Source organism: Macrosteles quadrilineatus, unplaced genomic scaffold (assembly GCF_028750875.1).
Source record: "Macrosteles quadrilineatus isolate MER2022 unplaced genomic scaffold, UCM_ALF_1.0 Scaffold_9__3_contigs__length_116548681, whole genome shotgun sequence".
NCBI classification, from domain to species: Eukaryota; Metazoa; Arthropoda; class Insecta; order Hemiptera; family Cicadellidae; genus Macrosteles; species Macrosteles quadrilineatus.
In genome coordinates this window covers 41,766,522-41,788,978 of record NW_026542602.1, presented here as the reverse complement: position 1 = coordinate 41,788,978, position 22,457 = coordinate 41,766,522, and the positions used below count along the sequence as shown (strand labels likewise).

Here is a 22,457-nt window from a genome sequence, read left to right as displayed (position 1 = left end):
AAACCTTTTCTGAGGAAGTTTTTTTGGCTGTATAACCTATTATATTATTTATTATCCAACGTTACTAAGTATATATATACAGTTTAATGACGTCATCACCTCTTACAAACCTTTGCCAACCTTTTTTGCAACTTCATACCATACTACCGTTTTGCTTTCATAATGCATTACTTAGTTATACTCTTGTTCTATAAACCTTAATAAAAAAATATTACTAACAATTATCATATTTTCTTTTTTGAGTAAAAACTTTAAGAGCTAGATATTAGAGTGCTAATACCATACATTAAAATGTGTCTATTATTACTTGTAACATATATATTTACTTTTATACTGTTAACTCACAAGATGGTAAATATATGTAAAAGTTGTGATCGATTTTGACTGCACACTCGTAAACAATAAACTTAATTACACGTACGGAAATGATCAAGAAGAAATAAGTGTATGAATACATATTTTTGATGATGTATAATATACATTGATGCACCGTTTTTTCAACCTTTCTTTTCTTTTCAGGGGCAGTAGTAGACACAAACAACTATTGGGAGCAACCCTTCTCACAACCGTACTTTGACAACTCTACGCGCAGAGAAGTAACCACCACGGTTGGTCAGAGCGCGTATCTACACTGCAGAGTGCGCAACTTGGGGGACAGAGCGGTGAGTTTTAAATGTGAAGAAACAAAGTAGCTTTGGAGAAGTCAGAAATAGTTTCCTTTATACACTGTGAAGTAGTAAATATAAGTGACTTGATAACAACCGTCTTGAATTCTAAGGAATGGATTATGGTTGTTTTTTAGCTGAAGATTTGGAGTACACACTTATTTTTTGGTTAAGTATCGTAAAGTTTATGCCAATATAATTTAAAGGTCACATTGATATGTTTGCGTAGCTTTCCAAAACATTGTTTGGTACATGTGGGTAGTCCAATATCCAACCCTTTTTAAAATTTGTAATGCCTAAATATTACTAGTTATGAGTACATTTCGTATGAATGAAATATGTATGACTTTGTTATTTAAAGATGAGTTATACAGGCAAAATAATAATCAGCCTTATCTCTTAACGTGCTTGAGATGTATATCATGTCTACGAAAGACTTAATATACATTTCAAACTAATCCGTCGGGATTACAGTGAACAAGGAGAATAATCTACTCACAAAATTAATAGTGAAATTAACATAATTGTATCTCTCAGGGTCTCATACTGATATACCAGCAGAATACGTTCACTGCCTCTTATTCTGAAAGCTGTCAAGGTCTGACTGGGCGTCTTAAATATTTATGGGTTAATGCTTTCTCACCATTCTCTTCTGAGGACTGTATCGGAATATAGTTACCACTTGCCACTTTTTCTATAAAATTTAACACCTAGTGTCTTTCAAGTATATATGTATAGATGTAATAAAGAACACGGGCGTTTGAGGAAACTATAAGCTGCACGTATATTAACCTTATACTGGAATTAGAAGTTTTCATAAGAAACTTCCCGGAAAAGTGTTAGGTTTTGAATAAACCCTCTGTAAAGTAATGAACCATAACTAAAGGGGTGTTTTTTATTACAGAATATTTTATATACTTTGGATTTTATATATGTTTGAGTTTATAATTGTTTAATCACTTCGTAACTGAGCTAACCCTTAAATTCATGTCATAGATGTTCTTTCCTTCAAAAATTATTACATTTGAATATGCTTCATGGCTGATCAAACAAATACGAGATATTTTTGTTATAATTAGCAGTAAGCTTATTCTTTATTTCTACCATTTTTGATTCTAGGTAGAAGTGTGTGGTTGTTATTGTGTATCTGTTTTTACACAATACAGTATTTCAAAACCACATTATTCTCTTCTGTTATGATAGCATCTTTACCCGTTTCGAAGCACGGACAAAGTAACTAGTTGTAACTAAAGCGATTAAGCTGTTTCACCACTTCAATCGATAACCCGAAATAATTATGCTTTTAATCCACCACAATTTGGTGCTATTAGCACCAAGTTTGTAACTAAATAACTACAACCTTGTTTAACAAAGCTATTTTGATACCGTACAAATGATGTTGCAAAATCAACTACTTTTTGTATGATTGCAACAACAAAGTTCCTGAACAGTTATATTGAAAGAAAATATTATACTGTATGTAAATGTATAAAAGCTACTACAGTCTTCTCATTCCTAAATTAATTAAGCACTACGGCCGTTTCGGAGATGACTCCTTCGTCGGCTGCGTAGTACTAATCATACACTAAACTGAGCCACTATTATTTTACATATTTATATTTTTTACGTGGTTTCTTCATTTCCATTGCTTCAAAGATTAATAAATAATACATATAACACAAGACACGGACACAACACGAAAACATTAAGAGACGTGCACGGCTAAAAACTGTGACTGATCGAAACTTATCACTGCAAGTGTTGGGTGGACTACTGCAACAACTGATAACACGTGTACCAACAAAGCTGCCCAAATTATACCTTGTCCTGTTTTTTATTTTAACTTTTTTCTCGAAAATTGGATTGGTTGCTGAATTAGTCAGGGAATTAAAGATTAAAGTTCTCTTTAGCTGTACTGGTGTGGATGTGGAAATTGTCAATTCCTTAATGAACGACTTTGCTCCAGGTTTCTTGGATCCGCAAGAGGGACTTGCATATCCTCACAGTCGGTATCCTGACGTACACCAACGACCAGAGGTTCCAGTCTCTACACTCTGATGGGACGGACGAGTGGACGCTCAAGGTCAGTTCGCCTCAGCTCAGGGACTCTGGGACATACGAGTGTCAAGTGAGCACAGAACCCAAGATCAGCTTGGCCTTCAAACTCAACGTCGTCAGTAAGTGTTGATTGTATTAAATCGTTGAGAAATCTATTAAATCCAGGGAGTAGTAAATTTACTACTCACACAGAAATAGTAACATAAGAAGTATGTTTATCTTGGTGTAAACAATATGGCATGTGTACTATGAGAAAGAAATGTTTTTGTTGTTAATAGAAAGAAAAAAAAACTGGGAAGTAGGACACAATGCGCCCTATCTTTCAAACTAAGCCAAAATATACCTAAACTTCACCTAAAATAATATTTGTCATATCTGTAAAACAATTAATTAAATCAGAAAGTTTATCACATTCAGCGACATTTAAGGAAGTTACAGATTTTAGGCCATTTCTCTAGCAAAAATCTCTATTTTACTTACCCAATTCTATATTTATTCTACTCTGTTAAAACATACCCAAAGGAGAAACATATCTGAAATTAAGAAAAATGTATGCAAGAATAAACGCTACTATGAAAAGTTAATAAAATTAATGCAATTAAATACTGGGCCATTTTATGGGATACTGTTCATTATCTTCATTAGACCAAGCAAACCATACTGTGATTGCATGCGAGCTCAAATTATTGTGGACATATTAAACATCACATTCGACGATTAGCGGCATTGACATTTAAATTTAGGGCCAGATAATGAAAACGATGCCAGTGCGTCAAGATATTCAGTACGAAAAAAGGGGCTGTGATTTAATATTTATCAATATTTGTAGAGTAGAAACTACGAAAAAGTCAATACAGTAGACTCCCTCTTATACGGACACCTTTTAACCAGACATTTTTAAACGGACTACACTCGGCAGAAGTGGTATCTCTTTAATCGGAAATTTTTTATCAGCACATTGGTTTAATAGGACTAGACTGATTTAATAGACTAGCAAAAAAAGGGCAATACTAAAAGTACTTTTCTCGTTGGAAAACATTTGAGATCAGTGATCACGTGTCTGAAATACAATGCTCTCCCAAAAAGTTAAATAGTTTGGGTTAGTATTCGATTGATTCCCGTGGCATGCATTTTTGGGAGACTGTTTAACCGGAAACCCCGTTATCAGGGCCTTCAATAATCCGGACTGGCCTCTGTCCTGTAGAGTCTGGATAGTAGAAAGTCCACAGAAAGAGTAATTTTATAATTGAATTTAAATTTTCACTATCCAAAGCTAAGTTCCTGTGCAATCCAAAATTGTTCATCAAAGTAGGGAGTGACATCAACCTGACTTGCGTTGTGCTGCCCCCTTATCCGAACCATCGATAATCCGGACTGGCCTCTCTCCCGAGGATTCCGGATAAGAGGGAGTCCACCGTAGGACCATCACTATAATTAATTTAAAATTTTCGTTTTCAGTATCCAAAGCCAAGATCCTGGGCAATCCAGAGCTGTTCATAAAAGCAGGGAGTGACATCAACCTGACTTGCGTAGTGCTACAAACACCAGACCCACCGTCCTTCATATACTGGTATCGCGGCGCACACGTCATCAACTACTCCCAGCGTGGAGGAATCAGCGTGGTCACCGAGAAACAGACAAGAACATCACGCCTCCTGATCGCGCGAGCTCTGCCGGCAGACTCTGGGAACTACACCTGCTCCCCTTCTAGCAGTGACTCAGCTAGTGTGCTGGTTCACGTGCTCAACGGTGAGTCATGTACGTACCCAAACGTTCAAAACTTATGTTAGGTGATAGTTTGTAGACTCAAAGATAGATTTTGTAAGTTACAATAAGGTTTTGAAAACCATACGTGGTCGCTTCTCCATCTAAGACTTGGTCAGTGATTGTTCAACATGCTAGTCATGCAGCTACCCAAACGTCCCGAACTAATATTAGTCATTACATTAAATTTTAGCTTCCTAATCGCATTTGAATATTATACATTGGTGTAAAATACCTGCATTTCTGTGGCTTAATGTAAGCTGTTAAAACAACAAATAATTGAAAATATTAGTCGAGTTTAGAGGAAGATGCGTAGTCACACTCCAAATAAGACTCGGCAAAAAAGCGGTTGAACATGCAAAGGCGAGTAATGTAGGAACCTATAATTTTCCAACCTTATAATAGTTGATACTTTAAAGATTTAAGAAACAATCAAGGTCAATGAAAACTTGAACCGTATGCTTTTGCACACGCTTAGCTCTGAACCATGTAAAACAATGTCACAATCAAATTTTAGTTGGTACTTCGTAGTCATTAGATCTTTATTAAAAGAGTTAGGAAGCCATACTTTGTAACCTTCAAATAGTAACTCAGAAAGTGTGCTGATGATCTTGCTCCAATGAGGGTCATAAACGTACCAACATGTATTAATAGTGGTTTATTTACCTTGTATTTTCGTCACAGCTCAAAAATGTTGTATAGGAGCTACAACCATGGTTTCGACGCCGTTTGCGTCATGGTCACTAGGACATTTCGAGAATCAAAGCATAGTTCTCGACATGTCCTACGTGACCATGACGCAAACGGCATCGAAACCATGGTTGTAGCTTCTATACAACATTTTTGAGCTGTGACGAAAATACAAGGTAAATAAACCACTATTAATATTTGTCCTACCAGCTCAGGGGCAAACCACAACAATGAGTACCAACATGTTCCAATCTATTTCCAATTCATAATGTGTAAGCTTAAGAAATATCTAAGAATATAAAGGAAACAAAAAGTGTTCAAAATCTTCAGCCAATCTGCTGATGCATATACTCAACGGTTAGCATTAGTTTTTATCAATGTTGTTTAACCCGTTTGTAATTTGAAAATTTGTAGGTAGGTAATATAAGTTAAAAGTTTTGTTTGGTTGATACTTTATAACATTTATGTTTTCTTAAACTTCAAAAGCATGTGGGCGTAACCCTTTGGTAATCAGTTGTAAGGTTGAGCCCTTAGAGAATTCGTTCAAATACTTTTTCGTCAACACTACACACTGAGCTTCAGTTTGATGTGTCATATGCCTATATTTTTCTTCGCTAAACGCCTTTCCACACTTACCATGATGGCAACACTTTGGAACCTCGTTTGGTAGTGAGTACTTTGAGTGGTGAGCTACTTTATCAGCTACCAAAGATCATTGTTTTGTATTGGTGGGCTTAAACAATGATTAACACAAATTTGACTGTATCACTTTAATAATGTATTACATTTTGTTTGTTGCAGGGGAACACCCAGCGGCCATGCAACATGGCAACAGCAGCAGTAGTGCTGTAACTAGGCTATTACCTACCTTACTTCTAGCATTGTGTCACATTCTACAGTACATGGGAGATAACTCAATGTATCCATCCACAGGACCTGTCGTCAATAGGTGATCTTTTTAGAACAACCAAGGACATTATTTGACTTCATCCACTGTGAAAAACATAGAAAAACACATTTGCAATTTTAATTACTGATTACAAAAAAAAATTCAACAAAATGTTCTTTCTTACTTAAAAAAGTTAAAACCAGTTGATTATGGTTTTAAGGGAATATTTATTTTACAGGGCGAGTGTTAATAAATTCAATCAAATGTAGTAAAATCTATCTTTTTCACAGTGTCATATCGTGATTTTATATGAGTAGTTTTTCTATCATAGCTTGAAAGTGATATGTAGATAATTTCCCTTAGTGTAGAGAATTTAGCGTGGAATTGTACATAGTAAAAATTTGTATTGTAATTTGAAAAAAAATAAATATTAAGTCTTTTGTTATTTAAAAATTAAATGATACGTTAAGAGGCTGGCTTGTTTTTTAAGTACATAAATAATAAGGTATCAAGAATTGTATAACCATTTTTCACGATTTTAAATTAAACTCCTAGGAATTGTAAAAAGACATAAAATAATTTAGTTTACTAGTTGAATGATATGTATACAGGTTAAATACTTGGTTCTTAATTTTAGTTAAAGATTGTTTGTAATTAATTAATTACGTTAAGTGCTATTAGATATTGTGTAATGAAATAAACAAATTAGTAGCCTAATTACCTATTCAGTTAGTGTCCGAAGTTTTGTTTTAATTTATGTTAAAGAACAAAATGAAACCTTTAATTTGGTTAACCTTAAATATAATGACATTAAATTTTATACGATTAATGTAAATAAATTATATTGTGTATAACATAGGTATATTGTTAATTGTATATTTTATAACGTTATAAATTAAATTAAATCAATGACTGTCAGTTTTTCAAAATGTTTGTATAATTCGTGCATTTTATTATGCAGCTATAATAATATTGCAATACAATAACTATCATACTCATACACATTTAACTTGTTTGGTTGCCGTTTTATAGAATTTATCTTTGTACATTATCTACTCTTGCTTTTCTAATCACATGTAAAATACTGTATGTTTCTTTCGGATGTTGTAAAAAGTTAGATCAATATTTACATGTAAATAATAAATTTAAATTGTTGTACTTGTTTTGTTTCTATATTCCCTTACAATAGTTCACATCTTACAGTTTTGCACCAAAGTAAAATACAATAATAAATAGTTGCCAGGCAGCGGTGACAAAAAACAAGCCTATTGCAATGCTATGGATACTGAGTATGTATTTTAGTATTTAAAAACTCTTATTTTATTTATATAGGTACAAATGATTTTCGGCCCTAGGGATGTAAAATCCCGCTCGGTCCAAATAACGATGGCAGCTGCCATAGAATGCAATACGTATCTTTAGGCATTTAATACACGTTTGTAAATTTCTAAAAACTATGGTGTAGTGAAAACATATGAGAATGCAAAGCTGTCTGTATTTTAGCTATGAAAAAATACGTTAGACAAATGGAATCAATGGAATCGGAATCCACTATAAATTATGGATTATTGATTCTGGTTTCAACAGAGAGAGTTGTTGGGACCGAGAGTAAACATTTGTTAAATAAGTCCCTGATGTGAATATTAGGATGTGGTTATGAATAAATACATATTAATGCTAAATGTTGGTAATTAACGAGCATTACGATAAATAATTATGAAAAAAATTATTGATGAAAAACTGGAAAACCTGAATAAAAGCTACATTTTCCTAACCAATCCATATATTTTTAGGCAACATTAATTTGTCATCGTCATTGTACTTTTTGACAGTAGGTGTCATAAATAAATTATTGTTAAACAAACAAATTTGTAATCTATGAAGTGAACACAAAGCTTCATGTCCGCCAATGTTAGCATTAGTGTCATTAGTTTAGAGTTTTATCCGATTGTTCAAGCACTAATAACGACTTGTTTGACACTACCATTGAACAAAGCGCTGTTTGCCGTCAACAGCAGTTTAGTGGTTTGTGTAGCAAAAACATTTTAAAACATTCAAGCATAAAAATTCTTCTCTAGCTCTTATTTATACGGGTTTAAAAAGTTAAGGATATATTGATATGTTTTATATTTGTGTGAGGTATTCAATTTTAATTCCATGCTCCAAATGTATTTAAATCGAAGCTAATATTTATAAGGAAAAAATACTTTCATGATTGCAGAAATTCAAGGATGATTTTATTAATTGAATAATTGTTAGATAACTTTAGTCTTGTAATTGTACTAGGACTTTTCAGAAGAGCATAAAGGTTGATTCCATTCTACGTTTACTTAAAGGTTGTTAAAATTATCGTCATAACACTTGTTCTAATTGTCTCTGGTATCAGTATGATACATTTGAACGGTGTGGAAAATGCATAAGAATTACTTAAAATATACAATGACACCGATGCATAAAGTTAACTCCTACTATGAAATACATAAAACGTTTAGAACAAAACAAACACAAAATTATGTGTATCTTCTGCAATATTGTGTAATTCAGCGAGAACAGAATGTTAAATTTTATATCAGTCGTAGAGTAACTGAACAATTTTATACTGCTCACGAAGTACAGATGATATTGAGAGATGATTCAGTAGCCATAACAATTTATTTCATGCCCAATGATCAAGGACAGTTGGGTCCAGTTTCGAACCAACAAGTAGCTACACACATTTCCCAGGATCGAACTCACGACCTTTTGATTGCTAGGCTATCGCTATAACCACTGAACTACTTAGCCAGGTATAATAAATTCTGCGTGTTCAAATCGTTCATGCTTGTTGCAAAGCCAAACATGAAACACCTAATGCTATGAGCGTGGCAAAGCCAATCATGCAAGAGTTATTTTCACGTACGACACAAAGCCTGGTAAGGTGAAAGTTATTTTTACTTACGAAGCAAGACCAAAGTTGTGAATAATTGGAATAAGAGCCGGAAAATCACTTTCCGTACTAGTTATGAACGTAACTATTCATCATGACGAAAAAATCATATAAAGAATACTGTAATTGAACTCAGTAAAATATCAACTATTTCTAATAAACACTATTTTAATATAAAAAATATAAAGATGAGAACAGAAAGGTTGTATCAAAAACCCAAATAACAACGTAAAAACTAGAGGTTTCATCTTAAGACCTCTCAAGAAAAATCATGTCTCTTGTAGTATAGTCTATCATGCAGTCAACACGCATTTCAAGCTAAATCAAAGCCAAACTAGCCAATGCATATTACTGTTCACAATTTTATTGTTGAAAAACAAAAACAGCTGATTTCAATAATAGAAATAAGTTTAAACAAAACACTAGCATTGTATGGGCATATGGAAAAATGGTTAAGGACAAGGAAACGTAAATCATTTAGGGAAATAATTACTTTCTGTAATATCAGCTGTTACTGTAAATTATTTTTTTTCTGTAGAAAATTATAAAAAAATCAAAACTCTTTACTGTTCTTCACCTCACCTTAAGTTCAGTGTAAGTAGTAGCAGACATTTCAATCCATATTTTTGAAATGTAATACCCTACATGTTAAAAAGTCATTAAATTATTCTGTTTTGAAAAAATACTGAAATGGCCATAGATCCTGCTGGCTATTGAAACTCGACTACGTTTTGAAGTAAAATTGCTTCACAGTTAATTCAGATAGAGATGGTAAAACTCCATTTTTAACTATTTTTGGCATTATTTACATGAATTATACAATGAAATCGTTATATTAATGGAAAAATTTTATTTAATTGCAGCTTAACCAATTTCTAAATACTAAAAACGATTTCATGTTATTAAGTTATGGTTATAACAGTAACAAAATTCGTCGAAAAAAATTCATTTCAGTCCTCTTTAGGTATTTCATACGAAAACAATATACTTTTAATGCGTTTTTGAGGTACGTAGCCGTAAGTGAAAGTACGGAATGGGAGGTAAGTATATCAGTAGTTTAGCTGGTGTCTATAGTTTTTGCATCTACGTATTTTAATAAACTATAAAATATTGAAAAAATCTAATTATGTTAAAACTAAATTAATTAAGTCAAAGTTTGAATGAATTTAATTTTTTAAACTCCGCCTCCATTTTATTGCAGCAAAAACATTTCTAACCTGCATGCTCTGCAGCAGGGTATCATGCATAATAACGACCTTTGCGTGCGTTGCACTTGTTTCATTCTAGAGTTTGTAACAATTTGCTCTTTTTATGGACGACCTTGCTTTTGCAGTGCATACTTCAGCGTTTCTTGTATTTTTGAGTGATTCTGAATAAGGAATTGAATTAACCTGTTGTGGTATACATTGCTATTTGTTAACAATTTTCTGCGAGTTTATATCTATGAAATCCTGAATATATTTTGTATATCATGGATAAGTTTTTAAATATGTCAATGCGTTTTGTTCCTGTTACATTATAAATTCATTTATTTTTTAATTTCAGCCATAGTTTCTATACATAGGCTTTTAAAGTTAATTACCTCAACGATATATACAGTAAATTATTAGTGTCTAACATGTAAAATATCATAAGCAAATTGATTTATTGACTCGCTCATATCGCGGTTATTTTCACCGTTTACGTAAAGGGTAGACGGGATAAAAATAATATTGAGAAATGAGGACTACTATACATTTATACCATAAATGTAGCTAAAATCGTTCAAGTTTTGAGCATTTTCGATAATTTTTGTTCAGACAGAAATAATTAATTACAACGTTCTGTTTAGTTGTTATATTTTAAATTTGTATTTTTACGACACACAAAACATGTATAGAATTGGTTAATAAGTCATAGAGGATAACATACATACATACATTTAACACACATTTTGACCATCTATATACATATATATATATAAAAAAAAAACTGTTTGCAATTGCATTTATCTTTTTAAAACGATTAAATATTTTAAAACGTTATATAGAAGAAAGAAAGAAGAAAGATAGAAAGAAAAAAGTGCTTTTTCATCACTCCGTAACGAAAGTAACTATTTTCGATAACAGCTGACATCAATGAAAGTAGTCGTTTCCCAAGCTCTAATTTAGGGCGAGGGAAAATCGATCAGCTGATTTTCCCTCGCTCTAAATTTACTTTCCCTCGCTCTCAATTAGTTCTCCATTTATTCACTACGCGCGCTAGTGTTTTGTTATGGTTTAATTTAATGATTTGAATCAGCTGTATGTATTGTTCAAAGTTGTTTTATTCTTTTATTTTGATATTTAAACAAAATGTATTGAGAAATATACGTAGGTTTACTTTAAAAAATTTTTATTTTATTTTATTTTAATGTTCAATCAAATTAATTGAGAAATAAAATATTTGTAATATCAGAGGTCTGCTATTCTGTGTTTGCGTATTTTTGCGTCGTGATGAAAAGTATCGTTCATAACTCGTATCGAAAGTTATTATCCGGCACTTGCTCCATTATTCCCGTCCTCGGCTTCGCCTCGTACGTGAAAATAGCTCTCACATACTCGGCTTCGCCTCGCACGTGAAATTGATGTTCCCTGTGTTCGGCTTCGCCTCACACAAAAACTTGAGCGCGCGACGGAAAATGCCACTTTCGGTCCTAGTAATGAAATATACTATATTGCTGCTTTTATTTACATTTCCAGATACCACACGGCATCTGCCGAAAAAAAACGATTCAATTAAAATTATAGATTCTTCTTAAGTTATATATTACTTTTCTCTTTTTGACGTATATAATGCCAAAAGCTGGAAAGTAGGTCTCAACCTGCAAGTAAAAAAAAAAACTAAACATACATTGACAACACTTTTTTAATATAGGTTTTAATATGATATAGGCTACAAGTGGTACTTAAGCATTGGGGCATCTAAGTTATTAAATGGTTTTTTTGTAATATATTTGACCCACTTAAATCGAATAAAATAGATGAGCTTTTTTATAATTAGGATAGTTACCTTATAAAAAAAATATAAATTAGCTTACAGGGATTTCTATGTATTTTACATTTGACATCTATTTTAATCGATTTAAAAGAAGTTCAAAAACATGTATTTTATCGTTATTATAACAAGTTGGTGTTTTAATGATAGAGATTTGGTCTGGAAAAAGCTAGTATAGCTGTTTTGAAAATGTTAAGAGGAATTTACTCAAATGTTGCAAATGTCAAATGGTACAACCCGACACACTTAATCTCCTTTTCAAGTCGTTGCATTTGAAGGAGCATTCGAATTGAATTAATCGTCTGGGAGCTGATAAGACACGTTACACACAATGATTACTAACTAAGTTTGATAATCACAGGCACTTTTCATAACAGAGTATTTCATTTCTATGAGTATTCATGTCAAAATAAATGTTTGATAAATAATATTTTTTTCATTAGCCTATAAAATCTGGTGGTATTGTTATTACTTTTGAGTTTTATTTTTGTTATTTCTCCAATTCTACAATTTGTTTAAACGTCGATCGTTTGCTTTTGATTTAGTATCCAATTTCCTAAAAAAAATTAATTGAAAAGGTGTTATTAACATAAAATAGTGACAAACAAAATTTGCAAAAAAAAGTAAATTTTAATTTAATATAGCTTATTAGACATGTTGACTTGAGTTTACGTCGTAATTATGCATTAAATTGAACAAACTTTGTTAAAATACAAATAAAAAAAATTACACATGGTTAAGATAAGTATATCGCATTTAAAATACTTGTTTACAAGTAAAATTCCAAGATGCATTATTAAAGCTAAGAGAGTTTGTTAGGTTGTAACAAATGTTGACAAAGCTAAACAAGAGCTGACGACGTCATTTGCCTTCTAGAGTCACTCAGTCACGTTAGAGAGAAATACCCCCGCCGCAGCAAACCTGCCGTCTAAGCGAATTTCCATTTGGCTGAATTGATTTTCAATTGATCTATTTAAATAACATTAGGTTTAACGAGTTCCTAGGTTTGCTGCTACAAGGAAACTAATAAAGTGTGTTTTTAGTAAAATATTGATAGCTTACTATAAAATAAAAAAAATTGCCAAGTTTGATCAAAATATATCCATAAACAAGCAAACTACAACATTTTACAATATTCTCCATAAGAATAACATGGGAATTTTAAATTTACCATTTTTTTAGTTTTCTCCGTAACCAATAACCGTACAAAAACACTTTGATATACTGAATTGTTCGTTTTTTTAAGCTCTTTAAGAAGGTTTAGAGAAAAATTGGGAAATTTTGTGTTTTGAGGGTCAACAATGAGAAAAACCAATTTTTACCCCATAAAACCCCCCATAAAACCCTGTTCCCATAGTCCGATCATGCTGGATCGCGAACTCATTCAAGTTTATCCCGCCTTACACCTTCAAACCAAATTTCATCAAAATCGGATAAAAATTACTCAAGTTATCGTGTTCACGGACACATATATATATATATAAATCTATATATATATATATACCTATATATATATACATATATAAAAATTTGAACGAATGGTGTTTTTGGCCTCTGGGGACATCAAAATGAAAAAGTAAATAGGTCCCGGGCCCAAGTCTTACCATGAGACCTACGGTAATAGCTACTTCCCTATAGGGAAATTCGCTAAAAATGAATCGAGCTATACATTCTTATGTTTTAAAGATTTGTTGTAAATTTGTTATGTTAGTTTTATTTGTAAACAAATGTTATACTAAAACAAACAGATAACATGCATGGGATGTCTGCATCTAAAGATATTGTCTACAAACCATAAAAAACTAATAAATAAATTATGTCTTTACTAGCCAGCGTAAATAAACTTAAGAACTTCAGTCTATTATTTTATATAGTTATATTTTTCCAAATATTCCGAACGGAATGACATGCATGATAAAAACCCACTAAGTAAAAAATTGCAGTTTTGGGAATATCACAATGAATTATAATAGTTTCACCATTCGAATGAAACTTCAAAATTTCCTGTTCTATAATTAAGTGGCATGAAGGGCCTAGTCACGAAAGTAATGTTAGGCAGGTAACATAGGTAAGCCCATAATATGTATAAAATTGCTTTATCAAGGTAAATGCTTACAATTGTTAAAATCCTACCATTTTTCCAATTTGCACTTATTTATTTTTAAGACTCGACGTATTTCTAATACACTAATTTGTGACTACTTCTGACAGTACGAAAAAGTTATCTTTCAGTATCTTTACGATACAATTGATTCCCAAACAAAGATTAGGAATTAATTTCGCAAATCTTTTGCGCACCCATGGAATGTCGATAAAAATGCTCATTGTAATGTGAGTTGCAATCCAACCAAAATAAATCACACGAAGACTCGTCTTGAGTGGAATATATTATCTCTCATAATGTACTGCAATATTTCACGGGGGGCGGTATATTATCTTAATAAAATTATTAGATCTAGGGTCGATGATGGTTTAGGGATAAATAACTATATTTGGTATATAGGATAATATACTAATTTATTCATAAACGTATAAGTCATTAAAGGGCATTTACATAATACCTTCTATAACATTTTATAGAGATGTTTAGAGAGAAATTTGCTTACTAATAATGAAGTTTAAAGGTTGTATAGATCTATAAACAAACTGTGTTTTCTCTATTCCTCACGTTTGTAATCTTGATCACTTTAGAATTGATTAGATTTGTTGTAAAACGAATTGTATAATATGCATATGTACAACATAAATATCATTTTAGGAAAATAGATGTCTGAACTACAAACCAGGATAAAGCCTAGTATCATTGATCAAGATGTCAAGTTCTAAACGGCCGCCATTAATCTATTGTGCAGTTTTACTTTGGTGATGCATTGACGTGTTCCTTCTTTTAAAACCTGCTAGAGCTTATTCATAATATGTTACTATAGATACAAAGGTTTATTTAAAGTTATACTTTGTTTTAGTTAAATTAAATCATGTTTTATCTAGATAGTAGAAAATAATTATAAAAATTATCATTTAACGTGCACAATAACGTCCATTAGGCAGAATGTTTTGGTGATGGAATTTGTAAAGTATTCTTTTACTGTTTTTAATGACAAGAAGACAAACTGTTTCCCGATACTAGCAATACAACTATATAATGCATTGCCAGCTAGTACCAATGATCTTGATCCCCTCAAGTTTAAGCAAACAATTGAAAAAATGGCTAAAAAACACCTCTCTACTCTATTGAAGAGTTCTTTAAAGAGGTAAATAGCTGTAAATCCTGCCGCATATTTGTAAATATTTAAAAACTTAATTAAAGTTTTAGTTTTTATTTTCTTTGTGCTGATGGACTGCATAGTTCTAATTATTAGTTTAGTTAGTTCCGACTCAATCTATCCAGCAACTGCTGGTCAAAGATGAAGAAAAGAATTATGAAAAAGTTAGAAGTAAATCAATGGTATATATCTAATATCTCCCTTTATTTTCTAAATTTCAATCCAAATAACACGTTTAAACACAGTTTGTAAACATGGCCCATGGTAGTTCGTTGGTGTTTCAAACAAATTAACTATTTTATTATAATTGATCACTTTGTTTTGTGCAAAACCATTATCAACCCTAGTTTCTTATAGTAGGGAACACCATTTCACCATTTAGTAGGGAAGCTACTGAAATACTGGTATAGTTTTTATTGTATCTTAGGATGTGTAACATGTTTCAAAGCATCGTATATACGCCCCTTGATGCCTATCTAATTACATGGCTTTCATGATAGCCACAGCGAGTCCCAAATGTATTGTGGCTGTCTTACATCCAACCAATCAATGTCTTCTGTCTAACATTATTAGTTGTGGGATTTAAAACCAATTAATAGTTAGAAAAGTTAAAATATAAATAATGGCTAGTGGTTTATCCTCATAGGTAAGCCCATCAATTCACACAGTAAATACGATAAAAAGAAATTGTTAGCTTATCTCAAGATCAGTTAGAATAGTTGCTTTGACTATTGAAGACTGACTATTGAACAGTTAAATACAAAAATTAAGTTAATAAAGTGTTATTTGATATTCCAGTAATAAATTTAAACTATAATTAAAAATACATTTGTAACAAACACACTTTTTTGGAATAAGGGTTGCGGGATTTGTTAGTTTGAATAATTTAATGCACGAGGTTTATATTTAAATATCAAGTAGTTTTTTATTTATTAAATGGCGATATTTACAAGCATTATCTTTCGAAACAAAAAACATTTACAAAGTAATAATAATTAAAAAATATTAAATGAATAAAATTATTGTTGTACACAGCTTTATAAGACATATTTTTGTTTCTTTAACGACTATTAAGTTTTACATCATACCTTTATAACTATTATGCAAATGCTAATGTGTTTTTCTTTACTTTTTATTTGACTAGCTTGTTTTTGATTGGATTTAAAAAAAGTTGCTAACTAAAGCCTTCAACACGCATGTGAAGTTTGTCTTTAGTCTTTAAGAAATATCATCGTAGTTGATGGGAGCCATCGACAGATTGTAAACTGCTGTATTTGTCAAATATACGAACCTTTATCCCAATTGACACTCATATTACTACTTATTGTGAGCTATAGCAACTGTTATAACCCCAATACCCCCACCCATCAACTACCTATCAACTGTGTTAGAAAATGTGTAGAAATTAGACCTTTAGACACCAATGCATTCTGTGACTGGCTCACAGAGCTACGTTCTTTTTCAATAATAGTGTCAGCTGGACCATATCATACCATATCATATGGTTAGGTCTATTTCAGTATCCAATAGTCCACGCTAAACCATTTTGCAACTGTTTTAATGAATTTCCCAAATCTATGTTTCAAATTTAGGAGTACCTTATCTTACAACGAATAATTTATTACCCCAAAACATATTTACACACATGCCAGAAAAGGTATGTTTGCAATGAAAACACAAAGTTTACACCCAAAGGGAGGATCTAATTCAAGAGTCTAGAAAGTTTAGCCCTCAGTCCGTCTGTAAGTTAATCTCCCTTATGTGTAATCAACCCTAACACGTATTTGCGCCACATTAACATTACCAAACTGTCTAGACATTCGTATATAGAACCCCTTTAGCAAACATCACTTATCAATGTATTGTGTACTGGATTGTATTTTAAGTCTTTTAAATGTCTTCAATTCAATTGACGGTAAATTTGTTTACTTTGAAACTATTACTCATAAATGTTACTGTAGAGTGATTAAAAAAGAATATTACAATTTATAAAGATATATTAAATTAATTTAACATTATAGAACCTTTTTCCATGCACGATTACAAATAAAATGAAAAAGATACCGATGTATTTTTAATGATAAATTTAGCCCACTACTACACTCCACCATCATCAACCCGATACTAAAACTCGGTCTACACTTTCAAAGAAAAAAATCGCGAGGTTTATTTTAAAAGCTTTTATTAGCAAGAAACCTATTACTGAGAAATTCCGTTATAATATGCTTATTTGGTCACTAAACGTTAAGTTATACTTAAGACGCAACTGTACCAAATCCCTTGCTTGTGCTAATTTTTTGTGGGTCAAAACATATTTTTATTGTACTATTTTAAATTGATATTCGTTTTTTTAAACACTGGCCATTTTCAAATTTGTTTGTCCTTTTTATTCAAAAATGCATTTTATTCAAAGGATTGATTTTATTCAAAAAAGTATTTCCAACCTAATATTTCGTAAACGTGTCAATGTTTTTTAATTCAAGATTTGTATAAATTGTGTTTACATATTTCGCAAACCGTTGAAATTAATTTTGTTAGTAGTTTTTTCTCACCACAGACATGGAAATTTCAGGGAACACATGTTCGACCTTAGTAAATATAAACTATTTCACTTAATGTAGTTCTGAGTTGGTTATTTAACTGTTTGTCCCTTGCTCTTTCCCAGTCAAGTTAGAATCAAAATCAGATATTTAATTGTTTTCTTAGAAAATTAGCTATAAATTTCCACAGCTGGAGTGTCAATGAGTTTTCCATCCATTTTCGCTTTCAAATCGTAGTTTGCCAGTTGTAGATGCTAATGGCTTTCTGTCTCACAACTTTGTCAGTTCATCTTGTCATTTAGGGTTCCAGTCATCATTGGACCATAGTTTAGACTAACAAAGGCGCCATTACACCTTGGTTTGAGTAATTTTTGTTTAATAATTAAGGTTAATATCCTAACAATACTCTTACTGTTCTAAACTTAAGGTTATTTATCAAAGTGACCAGAGTATTTAATTAACCTTAACAAAGATTTGTATCATGCTTTCTGTCGTAGATTTTTCGTTTTTCTTTTTAATATGTTGCTTACAATATGGCCGTAAGTCCCCTTACTCAATATTTATATATTTTTGGACTTAAATGACCAAAAATACGGTTAATCCGGTTGATGTGTGATTTTTGGTACTCTGAGACTCATAAATATCTGTTGACTTACATTCAATCCCTTTTTCAACCATTCCCTCTTTTGGATTCAAACGGTCACTAGTATAATTATACAAATACAAGAGTATTAAAATAATTGTTTTTATCCTTTATAAAGCAATATCATTCGATTAAGTTTCTAAAGCAGTGCAAGGTTGCATAATTTTACTCAAATCAGGTGATGAACTTCCAGTAGATTGTTGATGTTTCAGGGCATTTTCTATCATAAATTAACTCCAGACAGTGAATCAAACTCTACATTCATACTTAATGCGCGCATAGATGAAACCGTGTAAGAGAAATGGGATCTTCGTCGCTAACCTAATATTTTTTTTATTCTTGGCGACAAAAATTTACTTTAGTATTGGGCATTCGTTTAAACATGGCACTAAATCCACACAAATATAAAAGACAAATATGTATCGAAAATTTATTAGATTCATTTTTATAATAGGTAACTAATTAGTTATTTAATTGTCTTTCTTAATCTTTTTTACCCTTTTTTAACCTTATTTGTATATGACTTGCCACTGTAAACCTTTCTGTAAATGGATTAATTAAATCAAAGTGCAAGCTATATAATTATAACTATACCACTCTCTTTCAAGGCCAAAGATTGATTTTTAGGCAATTATTTTGCAATCTATTGACAATTTGAAGCTAAAATAATATAATTCTGTTATGCTATTTCATCCATATGAAATAGTTAATTGTACCTTTGTCATAGTAAAAAGACTTTTAATATTTATGGATGTAATGCTGTATTATATTTTATTTTAGTGATTAATATACCCCCATCTCATATCAATTAAGCATTAAACATTTTTATGCAATATTACAACAAAATCTCACTACCTCAGGGATAAGTAAAGCTAAACAATTCTTGCACTTTTTATATTTCTACACATAACTTGATGTAGAACAGAATTTTCTTTGGAAAATAGACTTAAAAATTTTTGCAGTAATAAAAGCTGAGTTTAAAACTAGTCTGAGCTCAGCCACTTCAGTGGTTACTGTAATAGTCTTTGGTTAAGCCTGTACCTAACTAATAGCATAGATTAAAGGAGTCTAATAGCCCGTATATAGCTTCACATACCCGCATGCTCTCTCTGACTGTTTTGAAGCAACAGTCAATGAACAAAGACAGTATACGAAACTAGCATGGATCAAATGCTCATTTAATCAAGGCTGATGTTTGTTGCATGTAGTTGTAGAGCATTTTGAAACAACTTATTTTAATTTATCACCTTTTAAAAATATTGAAGATAATTTTTATCGATAAGATTCAAAATAATAAAAAAGAAATATGACCAAAATATCATTATCGGCAACTATACAATATATCATTATGCGTTAACTTGGTCAAGACTTTATCAACATGATATTCAAAGAAGATTCCATCAGTGTATGAGGAGATTATACTACACATTGGCTGAGTGTTCGCTGGTAAAATCGCGGGTCTGGATAGACTTCAAATCGTTTTGGCATCGTGTCAACACTACTTAAGCCCTTTAGGGTATTTGTGGTGCTTTCTCAACCGTTTAACGTGATTTACAGTAAGTTACAACTCCCTAGCATTAAGTGAACTGTTAAGTAAGTAGATATAAACTAGGTATAAAGTGTAGATATAAAGTCAATGGTATTATACATACACAAGTGATGTTGGACATATAGTCTTGGCTACAATTAAAGTCAAGCATTGATATCAGAAACTCAAATATATAAGTGACTTAGGAGGGGGTTTTCTAGAACACAAGGGGATTTTTTTAAATTACTTCAGGCTAGGCCTTTTAGTTGTAGCAATATCACTCAGATAAAATCCATTGGTGATTTTAGGCAAACCCTACTTCGGTGGGATTTTAACCTGGGACCTCAGAGACAGAAGTCCTACACTATACAACAATACCAGCTCCTCCCCAAACCCAGCATTCTTACACTCCCCTACATTCTTACATAAATAATTGTGAAACCTACAATTAATTGCTATACATAAAGTTGAATATGCTTTAAGTAGACAATATTTTTGAAATGTAAAACACATTTCAATAAATTTTAAATAATGTTCTTGTATTATTTATTTCCGTTACGAAATACGCTCATGTAAAATAACTGTTTTTACAAACATAATTAATTATGAAATAATGCGTAGTAAAAGTATTATCTTTGTAAAGTAAAAAGAATACACCGGGATTCCGTTAATGAAAAGCCTAAAATGTCAAAAGAAACAATGTTGCCTTTGACTTGTGGATTACATGGGCTTATTGGGTCGATTGAATGAACTCCAACAAAGGGGGTTTAAAGTATAACTGAGAACATCCCGATTAGAGAGTTCTGTTCTTCGCTCCTTATTTTCACCTAACACCCTAAAGAAGTGTGGAATTTGAATATTTGTATCAATAATATAAGGATCTTATGTACCGGTAGCGAATATATACATTGATAAGATTTGTACTTGGATCATAAGCTAGTCTCTCAACATTATTTTAATTATTTTATATGTTGGTGTTAAAATTTATTCCATGTAATCATATAAAGGAAAACTGGATTTCAATTTATAAAGAATCAAGTGGATAATATATTTTTATAAAATTAAGGGTCAATATGACTATCTTTTAAACGCGTGAAATTAATAATATACCAATTAAAGAAGAATATAGTGATTATTTTTTATTTTAAAACTTTAATTTAGGGCTGACTGGAGGTCCAGAAAAATGAAATGTTGCAAATTCTATCAATTCTATCCTACGACATGTAATGCACAAGTAAAAATCGTAACTAAATGATATTTGACTGCTGGTGCTGTCTAAAAATGTGGTATGAGGGTGTCTGAAAATTTGGTATAAGGGTGTCTGAAAATTTGGTATAAGTATGTCCGAAAATTTGGTGTACAGGTGTCTGAACATATTATTCTTAAAATATGTTACCTCTCAAGCCTTAAAATAATGTTGGCTAAGAAAATTTGTGAATATTAATGCCTTTTTGCTTGTTCCAACATTTCATAGTCAAGTAACACATAGGAAACCATACGCTAGAAAATAACCTTGGTTATCTAAAGTGGGTTAAAAACATTTAAATATTAGAAAAGACAATTTACCAAATAGGCTAGTACTTGTATCATTATATTACCGTAGGACAATACAAACAACAATACAATATAAACAATACAATTACCCGTATTTTTCTCAAAGACCTTACATCTATACAATATCACTTATTTCTTCGTTCATAATTGGATATGCAGATCATTACAAATAACTAATTAGCTGGTAATATACACTAATTGTAGTGTTACTAGTCTGTGAGTTGAATTGAGTTAATTAGCAAATTAATGAGTTTCACATTAACAGAACGGTTATTTTGTCTCTATGACTTTATGATTCCGAAATATGTTTACTTAAAATAGTGACCAAAATATTGGTAAAATACTTAAACACTAGCGATTGCAAAGAGGTAGCCTATCTTTGGAATTATCATATGTAATTTCATGTAGTAATCAATAAGCATTATACAAGTGTTCGCTTTTTAGTATAAACCTAAATCAAAATATATGCTTAAAATGAGTCTATATTGACACTTTAAGCAAATAAAACTTGTATAAAAATTACAAGTTTCGTTATGAATTATTTCACCCAAAGGGGTTGTTTGCTGTATGTTCGACAATATCTACTAAACGTGCATAAATATTCAAAATAAAAAGTGTTAATAAAACGTTTAAAATCTAGTTTCTCCCTTTCTAAAAATACAACTACATCTAGGTTGGAATTAAACATAGGAAAAAAGAGTTTTTAGCTCAATTACTGGTGAGAAGTAGACCGTATCTAATTAAGCCAATCTGCAAGAGAGCGTGTGAGAGAGCCAGCATCGGGTGAATCTAATCTTTCATACTTGTAATTAACACTGATTTATCAATCTATATAATAAGAACACTCTTAGTAAACGTTAGTTATTTGCTATTATTATCGTGACGGGTTAAGCTTACCAACGTAAAAATAACATTGACTTGT

At 31.5% G+C, this 22,457-nt stretch overlaps 1 protein-coding gene across 2 annotated transcripts in view; it reads left to right on the top strand.

The window, feature by feature from the left end:
- LOC129001963 (uncharacterized) overlaps window positions 1-6,202 on the top strand; it is a 367,836-nt gene extending 361,634 nt beyond the window's left edge. Inside the window, exons 2-5 of one of the 2 annotated variants that reach the window (XM_054429415.1) lie at window positions 520-662; window positions 2,632-2,842; window positions 4,182-4,472; window positions 5,979-6,202. In XM_054429415.1, the coding sequence (XP_054285390.1) occupies window positions 520-662; window positions 2,632-2,842; window positions 4,182-4,472; window positions 5,979-6,130 (797 nt within the window). In that variant the 3' untranslated portion in view covers window positions 6,131-6,202. Of the gene's footprint in view, window positions 1-519; window positions 663-2,631; window positions 2,843-4,181; window positions 4,482-5,978 lie in introns of both variants that reach the window. The other variant, XM_054429414.1, reaches the window with a different exon arrangement.
- Window positions 6,203-22,457: the final 16,255 nt, after the last annotated feature.